This window comes from Halyomorpha halys, unplaced genomic scaffold, assembly GCF_000696795.3.
Source record: "Halyomorpha halys isolate HHAL.00 unplaced genomic scaffold, Hhal_1.1 Scaffold629.1, whole genome shotgun sequence".
NCBI classification, from domain to species: Eukaryota; Metazoa; Arthropoda; class Insecta; order Hemiptera; family Pentatomidae; genus Halyomorpha; species Halyomorpha halys.
In genome coordinates, this window is record NW_027111602.1 from 359,277 (window position 1) to 378,088 (window position 18,812).

Below are 18,812 nucleotides of genomic sequence, written 5' to 3' on the forward strand. Positions count from 1 at the left end.
ATTCCTCATAGAAGGAACCATTCCAGTAGTGGGATTGACTGGGAACATTAAACTGGCTTCGTCTTTCTATTCAGTGGTAATGGAACATTTGGATTCACCTTAAAGTGTGAAGTTAGTGTTACAGATTGAAGTTCTATAAAAGATTTAGCATCTCACACACCATCTGTGGAATCAGCAATGCTCTCTTCAAAAAAGTATTGAGGTGAATCTGAAAAAACCCGATGAATTAGAGTATCATTTTATTTTTTAAAGTATTTCAATTTCACTCTTGCTCAAGTGTACAATGGACATTTCCAATGGTTCTCAAGTTTTTTAATTCTCTTAGATACATTATCTCAATATTTTTCTTCACTAATACTGTTTATTTATGAATTAGTTGTAGTAAGTTAATCATTACGTAAACAGTTGTTTATTTGCTCATTTGCATTTCCTTTCATTTATTCTTTATTTCTTCTCCAGAAAACTAAAAACTAAAAAATAGTTAAGTAATAAATTGCTATTTCTAGGTGTTCATTTTTTTTTTTTTTTTACCACATTATAAAAGATAATATATTGATTTTTAATCCATGTTGATGAAATTCTACCTTATTTTTTCCATTAAAAAATATTTCTTTATTTTATTTGTACTTTTGTTTCTAAAATTATTTTATTAATATTTTCGAAAATATTATTCATTTAATAAATTGCTTTAGGTATTATGAATTCCAAATATGCTTTCCACTTTCCTTATTTTCTCATTATTTCAATTGTATCGTTGAATCATCGAATTCACATTATTGATGAATTAAAAATAGCAATACTCCTCACTTTTCCCTACACTTTTTTAAATAAACATGAACAAAACTTTTCATGACTTATACATGAAAGTTATTAAAAAAAAGTTAAAAAAAAAATATAATATATCTATTATCATGAGACTGTCTGAGGTACTTAGCCAAAATAGTAAGAGCAATATTTTCCACATTAATATTTAATAACCTTATAGCTCTATTTAATAATTAGTTTTATTAATTGTATCATTTTATTAATTGCTTCATTTTATTATCTGGCCAGTGTCAATTCTCCATGAGGTATTTATCATCTTCAATTATTAATTATTATCTTCATTAGCTAATTTTTTATAATTATTTCCACATTCATTAATTTTGTTGATTTATCTTTAAATAATCTTTCTAGGCATCTGAAAAGAAGAGGGCATTGGGATCTTCTCCACTAGAAATGTTATTGGAGTTCTATCAATGGGTAAATTCTTCACACATCTATGTCAAGCCATTGTATAACTAACACCAAATTTACTAGTTCTATATATTATATAGTTGTAAATATTAATAAAAATTTTGTAAATATAAGTTTGAATATCAGTTTTATCATAAGCCTTAAAATGTTTTTTCAATTTTATTCATTGATCTAGGCTTATATTTTTCAATTTATGGTTTTAACTGTTTTTATTTTATATATGTGTGTTTTTATTTTACATTAGTTTTTACCTATTTGTTATTTTGATAATTAGTTGTTTCAAAAATTCTGTTATTACACTATTCGATATTTCGGAAAACTGATTTGAGCTGAACCTTCTTAAGTAAAGTTAGGTTATAATTAATGATTGATAACTTACATAATAATTAATCTATTCTTATCATATAATCCATAATTAATAAAACCCATCAATTAATATCATTACTGTAACCCATAAAACAAACATAAAAAGTTATAATTACAACTTATACAAATAGAGGTATGATTTCTCCTGGTATTAGGGAAGAGATCTGGTATATAATTAAATACCTTCCAAAATCTGATACTGATACTGAGGATACAAACTAATTATAGTCATTCTATAAGAAATTATCCAAGGCCTATTATATATCAGCTCCAGTTATATGTCACAGATTTTCATAATTTATAATATTAGTTTTTTATGTTCTAATACTAACTAAATATGTTATTTACATGAGTAGTTTTCACAATATCAAGTTTTAAAAATAGTCAAATTTCATCACATTTTGGATTACAGAAATGCTTATAGATTTACAACCAATTGTGCTAGAACAGTTTTTCTCAAAGTGTGGTTACAGGTACCCACGAAGGTAGCAGTAAAGTTTAATTTGGGTACCTACGCCATTGGATTTTGACTGTACCAGGTGTATAAAAGGGTTTACTTTTTTTTATCTCAAATATAGAAAAAAAAATTATTACTAGTTAGTATTGTGTATGTGTAGCTGTTGCGGTCCCTAAAAGCTTTTATTCCACACATTTTAATTGCTGGTTAAAGTCTAAAACACATTATAGCAGCAACTGACATAAAAAAAAATTTATGTAACTATATTTTATTATGAATAAATTTTATTTATCCTTTATAGCTTTTGTTACATAGTAAAAAAGGAAAAAAATAAATATATTTTGATTGTTATTAAAGTATGTGCTATTTTGTTATAACGAAAAATACTGTGCATTGTGAAATGGTACACAGATGTTTCACAGTTTGAGTAATATTTTGCTAGAGGGATGTTTGAAAGCTCATTTTAAAGCATATTACATGTGATATGTAACATAAAAACCTCAAAACAAAGAAATTGTTTTTACTTTTTTCAAAATCTTATAAACATTATTTTAGATATTTTTTTTTATATGTGTGTTATTCTTGCTTATTTTGGTAAGATTCGAGCTAAATATCAAGCTGGAGAAATTATGAAATCAAGAGTAAATGCAATTTTGATGTTAAGTAGGTGTTATGTTCTAATCCATCGTAAAACTAGAAATAGAAACCTAATTTTCTATTTAATTTGTTTATATTCTTGGATAAAATAATATGAAGCTCATTATTATGCTGAAAATTACAATTGATAATTGTATAATTGATAAAAGATTTAGATTAGAAAAGAAAAAAAAATCACACAAGAACAATCTTGCAACAAGAAAGAGATACCTAATTTTCACTTAAAATAATACTAAGCTTATCGTCATGCTAAAATGAATAATTGATAAAAGATATTTCTTTAAGAAAAAAAATAATCACATATTTTATCGATTCCATACCTTCCATGTATTTGTATCTTCCAAAACAAAAGAAATAAAGGCGGACAGCACGAGAGTCTTAACAAAGAGAGCAATCTGTACATAGAGCACAAAGTGTCAGAAAGGTTCAGCAGATTCTGCTACCTTGGAAGTATGGCTAATCAAGACAGAAGAACTGATGAGGGCGTGGAAAGCCGGATAAGAAAAGTCCAATAGCATTCTCACAACTCTGGCCAGCATGGAGATCACAGAGATTGAGATGGCTCAGATATACCTTCATACCTCATGAAAGATCACACTGATACAATTCAACAGAGCCTAGAATGGTACTTCCCCCACCCCTCCAAGCCAGCAAAGGTACCTCATAACCAACTTAATATAAATTCTAAACCTAAGTGAATATTAATTCTGTATGTACTACTATATTTGCTATGCACTTACACCACCTTACATTTCATTTTTCCTTTAATAAGTCTCACATCAAGAAATAGAAATTGTGTAAATCTTATTATGTAACATATCACATATCAATCACAACTTATGAAATGGACAATCAGAATTTTTAAACTCATTTACTTATTATTCAGAGATTATTTAATGTTTAGCTAGTGTCTGTACTTCTTATCACCACTTAGTAAGGAATTTAATTGGAAGGAATACAATTAGAGATAGTTGTAAATAAAGTGGTGTAAACACCATTTGTTTAGTTAATATCAGTTTTGAGACATGAGATAATTTACCATGGGTAAATATTGTATCTAACTTGAACCCCAACAACCTGTACATGGGTTTCTTGATTTCATTACGTTAATTGTACATTTTATAACTTTTTATTTTCCTCCAAGTTTTGGGGTATTATTTTTATTCCTTTTTTTTTTTTTAATTTGTTTGCATTTAGCTCTTTCTTCTAGCATTAAGATGCACTGTATTCTATGCACAAAGTCTTGAATTGAAATGAATTTGATCTATAGAGATATTAATAGAACTCCCTCCCTTCTTAAATTTTTAATTAATTATACAAAAATATAAAATATCAAGTTATTTATCAGATATATTATGTTTATCTGTCACACTTAGCTATTCTACCTTAGTCTTTAAAGTAAGATATTTTTGTGTTGGGTGACTGTTTCATGACTTTCTTAAAGATACTCATGATATCTTTATGTAAATGAGTAATTCTAACTTTTGTTTAAAATTAGTAATTAAAATTGTGAGCTCCTCTATTCAAAGGACTTGTAAAAATACCGATTAAACTAGTTTCTTGACAGAATAAACTAATATGATCAATACTTTTTATTATTTATTAATTTATATAGTTTGAATTTTTCCATCAAGCATATTGCTTGATCAAAATGCAAGAAATATAATTGACACCATACAATGTAAGACAGATTCGACTGCTGGAGGGTTTGGAAGATATCAAATACATCCGAAGAAGAAGCAAAAGTCTCTTGAGAGTATAAGTTTGTCTTTAATGTATAACTCTTTGAATTTTCTATGCTACAGGGCATTGGGCATCATCCTCTCACCTCCCCTTGCATCTGCCCCTCCCCCCCCTAATGCTATGTTCAAATGAAGAGATTTTATTCTAAATAATGGTAAGTGGTAGCAGAAAGATGGTTGAGTTTTCTGGTTTGTTTTAGTTTTTCCCTTAAAATGGGGCATAAAAAATGTTCAATACGATTAGAAGAAACTTTGTTAAGCTCTTAAACAGATGCTAAATACTCACCTAAACCTTGACTTAAATCTGTTGTTAGACTTTGATCTGACTATAGAGACTATAGCATTACAAATGAATCTTTTGGTTTCCCCTTGATTTGCCATAAATACTTCCTCACTATATGATCACTAATTCAAGATAATAAATACTTTCTTGTGAGAACTACAGTGAAATATGTGTATACAGGAAAATCTAAACTGATTACTGCACAGTTTAATCAATATACACAATTAAATCAACTAAATTTAAAAAAAACTTGTTGTTTTTCTCTAGATGTAAATGTTTATTAAAATTGTAATATGTATACATATAACTAACATATACTATATAAACTTCTAGTTTTTAAAATAAATTTTGACTCTGCATCAGTAAATAAATCCTTTATTCTTCATTAGGTTAACTTGGAGAGGGATTAGCCAGAAGTCTTATTTTGATTTATATTATTTTTAGGTATATGGTAGGTAAGTAAAGTACAAAATATTTGGAGGAGGAGGGGATGGTTACTTCAATAATAATTTTTTTTCACTCTTGAAATCTCAATTACAGTGACCATAATAAAAGGCAATGAGAGGTAGCAAGAGATAGGCAGTACTTGTGAGATTGATGTTCAAGATAAATTATCTGAGAAGGTCAATCTGAACAGATGCCTCCAGTTCTTTGTGGGGGACAACTGTGTCTTCAGCTCGTCTCTGCATAATACATTCTGTCTGAGGTAAGATAAATAAGTTTTGAATAGTATGTTCTTGTCTGTATTTACCTAATCAGCAATACTAGGAGGTGCAACACTTAAATTTTATTTCATAATTAATTAACAATATTATGTATGATTTAAAAAAAAAAATATTTAAAAAAAAAAAAAGAGAAGTGAAGATGAAAAAATGGAGGACATGATTTTCCCATGTGAAATCATGAGGTGACTTTTATTGTATAAAATAAAATATATAAAGTAGAAGATTGGTGTTTTATAGTTTTTAATATTGTTATAGGTTTTTGTAGTACATGAATATGGGACGGTGTGTCCCGAAACGTTGTACAATGTTAATGAGTGAATAAATAATAACTTATTGAAAATGATGGAAGTAATTATAAACCTCAAAAAATTATAAAAAATTGACTCACCAGACTTCCTAGAGAGATAATCCAGATTAAAAATATTTTTAAGTAATGGCTAGATATTTCCCTCATTAACATCATATGTATACAGTCACATAATATATTGACAAAATAAATGAATCCTATGACACATTTATAGAAAGAAGGAATTATTTTGATTATCTAAATCAAAGAATAATGTAGTTTAAATGACAATATTTTATATGACATATTAAATTTATTTCCCTATTATCTTATTCAGAGTTTCTTTTACCCGTATTTTTTTATTTCTTTATTTTTAACAGGTTCTTATGGTACATATAGCCTCAGAAAATAAGTTAAAAACATAACTCTCTTTATCTTTGTAAATGGTTAATTTTTGTTAACAAGACTAATTTGTAAATAATTGCTTAAATCAAGATTAAATTCTTCAAATTTTCATGACAAACAAACACAATTTACAACACAGGAGTAAAATCATAATTTAATTATATTATTATTTATCCTTTATGCTATGTAAAACACAATGATAGAAAGAAAGATTTTCTTTGTCATAATCTGAGTCAAATTATAATATACCTTAAATGACAATATTTTACTATCAAATTTCTTTCCCACTTCTCTTATTCACTGATTACTCATTCTGGTTTTCTTCCCTAGAAAATGGTTTGTTCTTCTAATTAATATTTTCATTGTTAAATTGATCATCTTTATATATATTTCTGCATTTATAACTAGTTCTTATAGAGCTTATGTCCTCATAAAAGATATTAAAACCTCTTTATCTATGTAATTGGTTAATATATAATTACAAAAATAATTTATAACTAATTACTTAAATTATGATTAAATTCCTGTATTATTTGACGTTTCTAATACATCTTTTATAACAAAGTAATGTTCACTCATAGGAAGGTGGAATCAATTTAACATAGTAAAAGTCAAATAATAATAATATATTTTAAAAACGATATTTTAATGTTATTTTACTATTCTACAGTTTACTAAGTTAATAAGAGATTATAGGAATGTACAATTATTCAGGCACAGAAAATAATAACTAATTAAGAACAGGCTTAAATAAATATAATGGATAAAATATACAACCCCTTTAATTCCGATTAGTAAAACCATAAAAGACGATGAAATTTAAAGAATTTAAGAAGAATTTAAAGATTGTTATAATAATAGTTCGACTAACTGTTTAAAGATAGCAGCACAAATCAAGAAATTTAGAAAATAATAGTTCAAATTAGTATCGCTAGAGGCCAGCACTATCCAGACAGCCCGTTAAGAAGTCCTGCATGAAAATTTTATTTTGTATTAGGATATTAGGAGTTCACAGGAGTTCCGTTACTGGGGCTATATAGTACCCGTCCAAACGAGTGAGCTCCTGTAAACTCCTAATATCCTAATACAAAATAAAATTTTCGTGCAGGACTTCTTTAAGGGCTGTCTAGATAGTGCTGGCCTCTTGCGGTAGTTATTAAAACTACAATTTTCTACCTTCCTTGATTTGTGCTGCTATCTTTGAGCAGTTAGTTGAACTATTATTATAATTTTTTTTCGCCTGTCCTTCGGCTTCGAAAACGGCTGTTTGGATGGTTCTGGCCTCTAGCGATACTAATTTGAACTATTATTTTCTAAATTTCTTGATTTGTGCTGCTATCTTTAAACAGTTAGTCGAACTATTATTATAACAATCTTTAAATTCTTTAAATTTCATCGTCTTTTATGGTTTTACTAATCGGAATTAAAGGGGTTGTATATTTTATCCATCATATTTATATAAGCCTGTTCTTAATTAGTTATTATTTTCTGTGCCTGAATAATTGTACATTCCTATAATCTCTTATTAACTTAGTAAACTGTAGAATAGTAAAATAACAATAAAATATCGTTTTTAAAATATATTATTATTATTTGACTTTTATTATGTTAAATTGATTTCACCTGCCTATGAGTGAACATTACTTTGTTATAAAAGATCTATTAGAAACTTCAAATAATACAGGAATTTAATCCTGATCTAAGTAATTAGTTATAAATTATTTTTGTAATTATATATTAACCACTTACATAGATAAAGAGCTTTTATAAGGATATAAGCTCCATAAGAACTTGTTATAAATGCAGACTATGTTAAATTAATTCATATTTATTTAAATTTGCTCTTAAATGAATAAGTGTACATGCACTTGAATTGAGCTCATTTTGTTTGACGTTAAGCATGAGCTGCTAGAATTGTGTTGCCTAAATTTTAGATTTTTAGTAGACTGTTTTGCAGATATCTTTAGTGCAAATGAGGAATATTAGTAACAATTTGTTAAATAATAAAAGAGGAATATTATAATTTGAAAATGAGAAAACCTGAAACGTAAAAACAAATATAGAATATTGATAATATTCTAAAGGAAGTTTATTTTTCATCTCAACATCTTAATGAAAAGAACAAACAACTTAGGAAGGAAAGAAAATCCAGAATGAATAGTGAATGAATGGGAGAGGTGGGAAAGACATTTGAGAATAAGATATTGTCATTTAAGGTATATTATAATTTGATTTTTATTATGACAAAAAAATTCCTCCTTTCTATAATTATGTTTTACATTGCTATAAATGAAAAATAATAATGACATAACAATTTAAATCTGATTTTTCTAATATGTGTCAAATGAATTTTGTCATGAAAAATTGAAGACAGTTATATATATTTAGACAGTTATGCTTTTAACATATTTTCTGAGGATGTAAGCTCAAAAACATACAATATAGATAAAGAGTTTTTATGAGGATATAAGCTCCATAAGAACTTGTTATAAATGCAGACTATGTTAAATTAATTCATATTTATTTAAATGTGCTCTTAAATGAATAAGTGTACATGCACTTGAATTGAGCTCATTTTGTTTGACGTTAAGCATGAGCTGCTAGAATTGTGTTGCCTAAATTTTAGATTTTTAGTAGACTGTTTTGCAGATATCTTTAGTGCAAATGAGGAATATTAGTAACAACTTGTTAAATAATAAAAGAGGAATATTATAATTTGAAAATGAGAAAACCTGAAACGTAAAAACAAATATAGAATATTGATAATATTCTAAAGGAAGTTTATTTTTCATCTCAACATCTTAATGAAAAGAACAAACAACTTAGGAAGGAAAGAAAATCCAGAATGAATAGTGAATGAATGGGAGAGGTGGGAAAGACATTTGAGAATAAGATATTGTCATTTAAGGTATATTATAATTTGACTTTTATTATAACAAAAAATTTCCTCCTTTCTATAATTATGTTTTACATTGCTATAAATGAAAAATAATAATGACATAACAATTTAAATCTGATTTTTCTAATATTTGTCAATTGAATTTTGTCATGATAAATTGAAGACAAGTATATATATTTAGACAAAGAACAACTTTGTAATAATTTCTGATTTTGACAAAATTACACGTTCTATGAAAGCAATGTGAAGTATGTGAAATTAGTTATCAGTTCAGCATACAAAAGAAGATTTAGGCCCAAAAGTTCTCCTAAAAAAGTACAAATATTTGTAAACATCAAAAAGTGGATTCTGAGAATCCAAAAAAAAAAAAAAGAAAATAAATAAAAACTCCAGTCATTTTTAAATAAACCTTTGTGCCTAAAATATTTCTCACAAAAGCTTTTAAGCATTTATAAATGTTGATTTATCCATGAAGCTAACTGATGCATAAGGATTACAATAGTGAAGTTCTAAAACTGTCACGGTATTGACCTTTGAACTAATCTTCTAGTAATATTCAAGATTTTATTCATTAATAAAAATGTTACCCTAAAAGTTAAATCAATATATTGTTAATTGCATGCGAGCAAACAGATAAAAAACATTTATTAAAACCATAAACTAAAACTTTCAAATAATTAAATCCATATATAATTTTAAAAATATATTAAAATATTCAATGAAAATGATACAATAAGAACTAAGTATAGTAAAATAAAACATAGCAGATTCATGAGAAGTGATGAAATGTATCTTTTAAAAATAATAATAATACAACACCAAAATTGGCTATTTTTTGTCATGTCATTGACGGATCGCCGACTAAGAATCTTGTCTTTACACAGTGGTTATCTTCACCATTTAAGGTCCAGTGTGGATTTACCTTTGAGACTCCCACTTCACACCATAAAGAAAAATGAGCTTATCTCATCTCTGCCTTAATCAGATTGTCTGCACAGCCTATTTACCTTTAAAGAGGAAATAATGAGTAGAATGTGTGTATATTAACAACTTTATTTCTTCTTAATACATTTATACATATCTATGTCATGTATATGGTATTTAGCTAAAGGGAGGACTGATAGGTTTTGTTCAAATGGAAATAAATGAAACAAATTATGTGAGTATATTTCACAGAAGCATTAGTTAATTATTCTTTGGAGAGGTGAGCCTATGAAGATTTTTTAGTCAAATGATGAACAAGGAAAGTCCTTAAATTCCAAAGGTATTTGCTTTCATAATAAGCAGGTACTGACAGGATTGATAACCACTGAGTCATAAATAGTTTTTACAGTATAAATATAAATTGTTATGAAATTAATTTTAACATTTACCTTTCCCCAGTTTTCCATTGAAATAAATCTATCTAAAGGTTCTTCATTCTTTTGTAAAGGGAATTTTCCTTTAAATACAGCAGGAAAAGAATCATTTTCAGTTGGTTCTAAGCCATAAAGTGCATTTATGTTTTCTGGATGGAATGGATAACCTTTATCTCTCTTTTAAAAAAAAAATTACCATCAACAGTTGCATTATCTACATGTCCCTAAAAGAAAAAGTTGGAAACAAAAATTACATATCAAGTAATTTTAAAATAAAAAAAAATATTGAACTATTGTTTTCCTGACTTTTTTACAATCAGAAAGCATGCCGATATTACTCTTTCCCCTAATTTTAATCAAAAATCTTACACTTTGTCCTTTTTTTTTATCTCGGTGGTAAAGGTAACTCATTAATAACAGTGAATTGTAATGTTCCAGCTTCAGCCTGGGGAGAGGAAATCATTAATCACAAAGTTTTTTCATTATTATAAATAATTTTCAAAGTAAACTTATTTCTTGATCTTCATTAGTGATATACTGGAATAACATAAAATAAATCTGTTTTTTTCACCATCCCTAAAATACTAAAGTGTGATATTATAATGTCATACTCACTTTGTCAAACTTTTGCCCTATCTCTCATATACTAGTAGTACAGAATTATCTTGTGGTGATATTTCCAGCTGTGTTGCGTATGAGATAAATCCATATCTTTGGCCTAGAGTCTCAAAGGTCTCAGGATATTCAGAACTTGGGTATTAAATCCCTACTCATAAGTAAACTTTTAAATCAATAAAATATTTCTGCAGTCAGTATTAAGAAATTACTAAGCAATTCTAGTTTTCTTAGCTAATGTAAATTAAACTTATGCTAAATAATTAATCGTAAATTGATATTCTATGTTTATAGAGAATGATGCTCATTTTACATTACTTCTTTTAACAATAATAAAAAATCATGGAGTAAAAAGTAGGAATGCAGAACCAGGAATCAGTTAGAATAGGTTGGTTACCTGTAGGAGAGCTCCCCCGTATTTCAGAAATTTCTGAAATAAGGAGAAAGAACTTAGTTCACAGTTTTCAGACTCAGTGGATCTTAAAAGATATAAATGGAATGAGCCCAAAAAAAGTTTGACCTATCACAATATATCTTTTATATGTGGTAGTTCATGAAGTAAAACATTCTGAAGGTATTAGAAGGTGGAATTTTATAATAACTCGATAACATAAGAAAAAAATAATTATTAATTTAATTTTAATGTCATCAAGCCTATTAACTCTATAACTGTATTATTTATTTTATATATATTCATACAAGCCAGTTACTTTTACAGCTAACAAATAATAGTTATGTTTGGCATTTAGATGTCATTGACTAGCATGGATTCAGCCATGATGGAGGCTGTGCTTCAAATGCAAAACCAGGAATCGGCTGTTTGGAGAGTGTTGAAATGTGAGGCCCAGCCCGCCCTACCGAAGGGTGAGAACTACCTGTCTTTGATCAGTAGGATAACGCTCGAAGTGGTGCTAGGCAATGGCAAGAAGTCACATAAGAGCTTGATCCTGAAGGAAGCACCCCATGAAGGAAACAATCGTGAATTCGTCAATAATCTTGGTGTCTTCAAAATAGAAACGGAAGTAAGTTCGTGTTTTTTCATATAATTTTTAAAATGATGTACCTAGTCCAAGAAAAGAATAAAGTCAATTACTTCACTCCAAATTCTGATGACTATATTAAAAACTATTTATAAATACTAGTCAAAATTGATTAGTCTGCTAATTATAGTTTGGGAAAATAGAAAATGGTGGCTGTTGCAATACATTAAAAAAAAAATTCTCATTTGGAGCTCCACCTTTTTAACTATGAACATTAAACAAACAGTTTAAAGATATAGATGTAAAAAATAAATTATGAAAGAAAAAACACAAGATCAAAAGAAAAAAATAACTATAAGGATACTAATTCCTTAAAATTAAGTATGAACCCACTCTTTTGCAATGAAACAATTAAAGGAGTACATTTTATATTTAACTAAACATAATAATGATTTGTCATCAGATATACCAATAAATAAGTTCATTAATAAATGCACAATATATTGAACATATGGTATGATAAAAAAAAGTAAACAAATAATATATTGGAGTCCGCCAGACCCACGTGTCTTATTTTTGATTAATCTATATAGATATCTAAGATATGGAGTGCCCAGGATATTGATAAACCTGTTTTGATAGATCATTAAAATTTGTTTTTGTTATTAGAATAAACAAATATTGCAAAACCTAAAGTTTTGAGTTGATAGTTTTCATCTATATTTGTGATGTTTCAAAACACTTAAAGAATTATTATAACTGACTGCAAAAAAGGAACTCCCAGCTTATATCGTCAATGATTGTCGCACACATGCTAATTCTTTTATTTTCTAAAATTTAACAAAAGCCCATTATTTCGCAATTGAACAATGCAAAGAGCATATTTTAAATTAAATTAACCTAAGTAATAAATTTTTATCAGATGTACTTACGAATCCTCAAGCAGATGGAGGAACTAATGGATGAGCATCATGAAACCGAAGAGTTGCTCTGGGGCAGGCTGATATTTTATCAACCCTACACTTCACTTCTCTTAGAGGATCTTAAGGTATCTATTCGTCATAAAATTTATTATTTTTAAGATGCTATTTAAAAAACTTCATTAGTGATTATGTTATTCTTGAAAACACTAGCACTGTTCATAATTGCAGCAGAGCTAAAGAGATGATTATAACACAAAGATGACTATAACAATTCTGTAGTGAACTTTAGAAATATTAGAAATGAAATGTGACCTTCTTGATGTTAAGGTTGTTATGTCAGTTTTAATATTGAATGTTCTTCATCGAATCCAAACTCTTATTTTTTAGGCTACAGGGTTTTTAATGACCCAACGCCAAGCCTGTTTGGACCTGGAACATGGGCACCTTGTTTTACATAGCTTGGGCAGGTTTCACGGGATGTCCAAGATTCTTGAGGAGCGAGGGGTTATTAATGGTAAGGACTTCAAGCCCTATGCACTGTGTAACAGCAAGGACCTTCTTGAAAAGTATGTTCACAATGGTCTTCGGAACCTCAGTGAAGCAATGCATCGATCATGGGGACCAGCCTGGTAAGAAGATATTTAAAATTTAGTATAATTTTCAACAATGAAAATAAATTTTAAACCTATAATTAACTAAGATCACTTACAACATAGCTAAAAAGATTTATGAGAATAACACAAAACAAGCTGAACAAGCTCACCTCATAAGTTTTTCACTACAGCCTAGTTACAATGATTTACATACCGGGCCTCTGAAGTTTCATAGTTTTTTAATATTACTTAGTACCATTCTTTATAATGAGTGATTTATTTACTATTACTTAAAATTATTTGATATTGTATGAGAATCCTATCTGGGCTAATACATGCAATTCAAATTACAAAGAGCCCAAAGTTTAACACTATTATTTTTATTTGATATACCCCAACTAAATGCATCCTTAGCTGACTAGCTTTAGTCTCCACAAGTTACTTATGAACCAAATACTTTTACTAAAATTGTTTTAGTAGTAAAGAAGAATATTTTTCTTCATATTTAAATATACATTCATAATTCCTCCTCCCCCCCTTCTAATTTATCTTTTCTTCTGTATCTAATGCTAAGCTCCATCAAACATTTCTCATTTGTATAATTAGTGAGTTACCAAAAATGTCTTCTTATTTTTCTGGTATTGCAGTGCATTATAGAGTGTAAGTAAAATCTTTTCTATTTTTTTTATTGAAATACGTAGAAAAACATATAATACATGAACTCATTAGTAATAAATATTTAATATTTCTATATTATAGGCAGAGAGTAGCTGAGAAACTTATTATGCCTTTGGAGGTTTTAGAGAATAAGATGATAGAGATTGGGAAATTAGAAGAATCTAGATTTAATGTGGTCAATCATGGTGATTGTTGGTCTAACAACATGTTATTCAAGTATGACTGGAGTCACCGTCCCATTGCAGTCCGGTTAGTCTTGTCAATTGAAATTTTATGATCTTTATTGGTAACTATAATTAGCTTTTGAACAATTCAGTGAAGTAATAGCTTAATCACTGTAATGTAATCAAGAATATTTCATACTATCAGAAAAAATGCACTGAAAAGATTAATCTTAATTATCTTATTTATATTTTTAATTATATTTTCATCAACCTTAAGTTAAGGAAGGGCGTAGAAAAATATGTTTTCAAGATATCTTGCAATTCCCCTGTTTTTGGCACAAAAATGAGTTTTTAAAATATTTTTTGTGAGCAGCAATTTTATAATTTCCAATAAAATTTAGATATTTTTGGCTAACAGGTTCGTAGCCAAATAATGAAAAAATAACCAAATCATTGTTAAAAACAGTCAAAGTTCAATGCAAATAATAAATTATGACCTTTTTTTAAAATCATATACATAATGTACTTCTCTAAAATATTTAAGATATTCTTTTATTTCTTCAATAAATAAATAAATAAATAATATAAATAAATCTTAAATAAATAAAACCATCCCTAAGTCCTCTTCAGACTTCTCTCAAATCTCAAGAACACATTCAAAGTAGAGAAGTCATTATACTGTTATTAAATACATCTTTATGAAGAAATTAATCCAGCACTTAGTTACAAAAATAAATGATCCTATGAAATTAAAACTTTTAAAAATTAGAGAATAATGTTTTCAAACAAATTATTAAGTAATTTTAATTTAGTGTAGGACCTAGAAGGTGAGGTTTTGGTTTTTTTAATACATCAAAACTATTCATCACAATAAAACTTAACCTAGTTATAGTTAAATTATCTCTAAATAAGAAATGGAACACCTTGTTTCATAAATAAGAACAAAACGTTATATAAAGAAGAGTGATGGTTTGAACTAATTAATTATGAAAAGAAACAGGTAATATAATAAGAAATTCCATCAATTTAAAGATTTTTATTAAAAAGTTAGAGTAATTAAAAAAAATTGATATTAAAATGACCTCTCTGTAAACTTGAAGCTGTCTACTATTTGAATATCCTCTTAAGTATAATGGTTTAGCAGTATTGTTTACATTTTTTGGTTTTATTGTTAATGCATAATAGATAGCAGCAATTTACTTGTTATTAGAAGGAATATTTAATAATAATTGGCTGGTTATATTATATTACACTGTCACAATTCAACAGTGTAACATCTCAAAAAATTATATGCATGTAATCTTGGCAATGGGGATAAGATCTATACAGTTCAAAACTATAATATTTCGAAATATTTTATTTTTTACTTAGGTTTTATGACATATGGTTTTCTATGATTCTGTGTTTTACTGTATATATCTTATCCTTATTGCTAAGATTACATGAATATCACAAAATAACCATTTTTTGCGATGTTACACCCTTGAACTGGGACAGCAATAAGATATTTATGGCATGATTGATCTTAGTGTTTATTTATTTGTATAAGATACAAAAAGAAGTTAAATCAAATCCTGAGTTCATAATATTCAATTTTCTGTTTAAGGTTCCTCGACTTTCAGATCAGTCATTACAACTCACCGAGTTGGGACTTAACATACTTCATGTTTAATTCCATCGAGCCCAAACTACGGCGTGAACACTATGAAAGCCTTCTTAAGACATATTCAAATAGCTTGTTGTCCACACTTCAAAAGTATCGCTATTCTGGAAGGCTGCCAACTCATGAAGAAATAGCTGCTGAAATGGAGAGAATTGCTTTCTTCAGGCTGATCGTTGTAGGAGTATCACATCCAATTATGACTGCTGAGGGAACAAATGCCTTGGACATGGACGAACTATTTGGCTCTGGTGGTACTAGTGGCATTGGCAAGGATATTTATACCGAGACCTATAAACAAAGGATGGGTCCTGAATTCCTTAAGCTAGAAGAACAAGGCCTCATATTTACACATATATAAATTTAACCTTGTATACTAATGTTTTTATTTAACAGTATTATTGTGTACTTTCTCATGACCACTCATTCAAAATGATTTAAATGGTACATAACACAATGATACTTTATTATGTTACATAAAATTTTTAAAAAGGTTTAATTCCATAAATTTGGAGGCAGAGCAAAGGGCAGCAATATATCACATAAGATCAATGTGCAGTTTGTGAATCTTGTACAGAAACTATGAGAATTTGTAGCATGCTCTTAAATTGATATTTAATTACTTTTCCCTTAATTTTTTTGATATCATTTATTTAAATGCATCCACCTTTAGAGGGTTATTAACATACTGCTTAGACTTCGGTTTTAAGTTATTTAAATACATTTTAACACTGTACTAATTTTAATTTAAATTTTTTCTCAGGGTCTTGTCAATGTTTTCAGTGTTTCAGTTATAGAATTGATATATTTTTTATGATTAAACTATTTACTTAAAATTTCATTTCAATGAAATTTCAGATCATACCGTCCACTTTTCATTAATTTTTCCAATGATAAATACATTAAAATATAAACATATTATATTATCATGTCATTAAATCTTGTAATGTATTATATATAATGTCTATATTTTTACCTTAAATAATAAAATAATTAATAGTTGCATATATTAATACTTTTTAATCTACTAAAATTTTTACCCACATCATTATATTATAAATATGAATAAAACATATAAAAAACATTGTGTATTATTGTTTTTTTACAATCCAAAACAGTGATATCCAAATATCTAATCCTTTCAATAATTATACACACCTATCTTGTAATGTATTTTCATTTTTTGTAATATAGGTACAAATCATTCTGAGATAAAAGCCAGTTATTTATTTATTTAACACAATATCGTGTCCATTCTCATTTCTGTAAGAAAGCCTTCAGTATCACTTCTTCAGATTCATTTTTCTAATTTTTGAATTTGGACAAGGGTTATTGTTGCTAAATGCTACAGATACATATAACATGTATATTTTACACCTTACTTTAAAATAATTAACATTTCTTTTTAATTTTTGGTGTTTAAATTTTTGAACAACTACAATTAATACCTACTGAATTATAAAAAAACATTAATATACATAAAATATATCTAAATAATATTCTTTATTTCATTTTTTAAATTAGCCACAGAATTGATAACCGAATGTCTATTTTTACATAAATCACATATTAGGTACTCATCCATTACCACATCTATCACCCTGAAGAATAACAGAGCTGCTTATAAAAAAATGAGATTATTTTTGACAAATGACATACTACAATAAGTAAATAATAAACAAAACAAAATAAACATTAAGTATGTACATAGTGATAAATGTGATTATTATAATTATTAGTATGATTTTTATTCTGCATTATTCTTTTGTATATTAATATTATTATAATACCAGACAACAGATGGCTTGGAGTTCTTCCTGCTGTTCTAAAAAACAGTTAAGCAAGAAATACAAAAAACCATACATAATAGAATAATAAAGCTAATACAAATAGCAAAGAACAAAGTATCCCACAGATTAAAAAAAAAAAATTAAAATTATAATCTGTACTGCTGCAACCCATGAAGAGTTAAGGGTACAGTACTTTGTAAGGAAGTACTGTTACTAAACCAACGGTTGTGCAAGGAGGTGATTTGGTAAGAATCACGCTCGACTGCCAGATGTTTATCCAATTAATGAGGCTGGATGGACCCCAGGAGGGCTCCAGAACCCACAGGGTTGACTATCCCTCAGATAAGTATACATTTAATTGTATTAAATAAAAAATTTGAGCAACAACAACAATTGACAAAGCAGCTACAACAGGAAATCAGGCTATTAAAACCTGAAAGTTTTAATAGTCTGCTGACTAGTTTAGGTATTCTTATCTTTCCAATTAGTTATGAATCAAAAAGATTCGAAAAATCTCAAGTATTTGAAAAAAATTCTATTTCAGCATCTAAAGTTACTTAAGGTATTTGATGTCAAGTTTTCAGTCAGGTTTCAGCGGAATGATTAATAAGTAAAAAAAGTTACCATTTATTGGATTATACATCCTTTTCGTCAAAACCATTACTGCCTACGAGTTTCCTTTGAGTCAAGCTTTTGAAGATATGACCCAAATGACTACCTCTGAAGAGAAGGTATTTCTGTGAATAAATAAGATCAGACTTCTCTAGTATAAAATTATAAAAGTACGATCTCTTATGATGCACCAAGAAGTCTATTGAGGCGCTCCACTTTCTATGGAGATTACCAATTTCTAGGTTATTAATATTAAATTTAAATTTTCAGTTCCTTTTCATACACATTATTGGAAAATTGACATCCATAAATAGCATTTATAAGCAATTTCAGAGATAATAGTCTCTTTAATTAATTTCTTAATAATATTTTACCAATGTTAA

The 18,812-nt window shown here is 27.7% G+C and overlaps 1 protein-coding gene and 1 long non-coding RNA gene across 3 annotated transcripts; one reads left to right on the forward strand and one right to left on the reverse strand.

The window, feature by feature from the left end:
• Positions 1-5,247: 5,247 nt before the first annotated feature.
• LOC106684910 (uncharacterized) lies at positions 5,248-17,043 on the forward strand. 2 transcript variants are annotated; one of them, XM_014427245.3, is made up of 6 exons: positions 5,248-5,447; positions 11,779-12,051; positions 12,932-13,057; positions 13,320-13,561; positions 14,285-14,452; positions 15,974-17,040. In XM_014427245.3, exons 2-6 carry the CDS (start codon positions 11,779-11,781, stop codon positions 16,386-16,388), a joined length of 1,224 nt encoding a protein of 407 aa, XP_014282731.1. In that variant the 5' UTR covers positions 5,248-5,447; the 3' UTR covers positions 16,389-17,040. The 2 variants fall into 2 exon arrangements, with proteins under 2 accessions (XP_014282731.1, XP_066905759.1); XM_067049658.1 differs by lacking the exon at positions 5,248-5,447 and adding an exon at positions 8,920-9,065 and having other exon boundaries at positions 15,974-17,043.
• LOC136796293 (uncharacterized) lies at positions 9,190-11,753 on the reverse strand. The gene is made up of 3 exons (XR_010844000.1): positions 10,784-11,753; positions 10,430-10,638; positions 9,190-10,063 (listed from the first exon to the last, which is right to left on the reverse strand). It is a non-coding gene; the product is annotated as an uncharacterized lncRNA (long non-coding RNA).
• Positions 17,044-18,812: the final 1,769 nt, after the last annotated feature.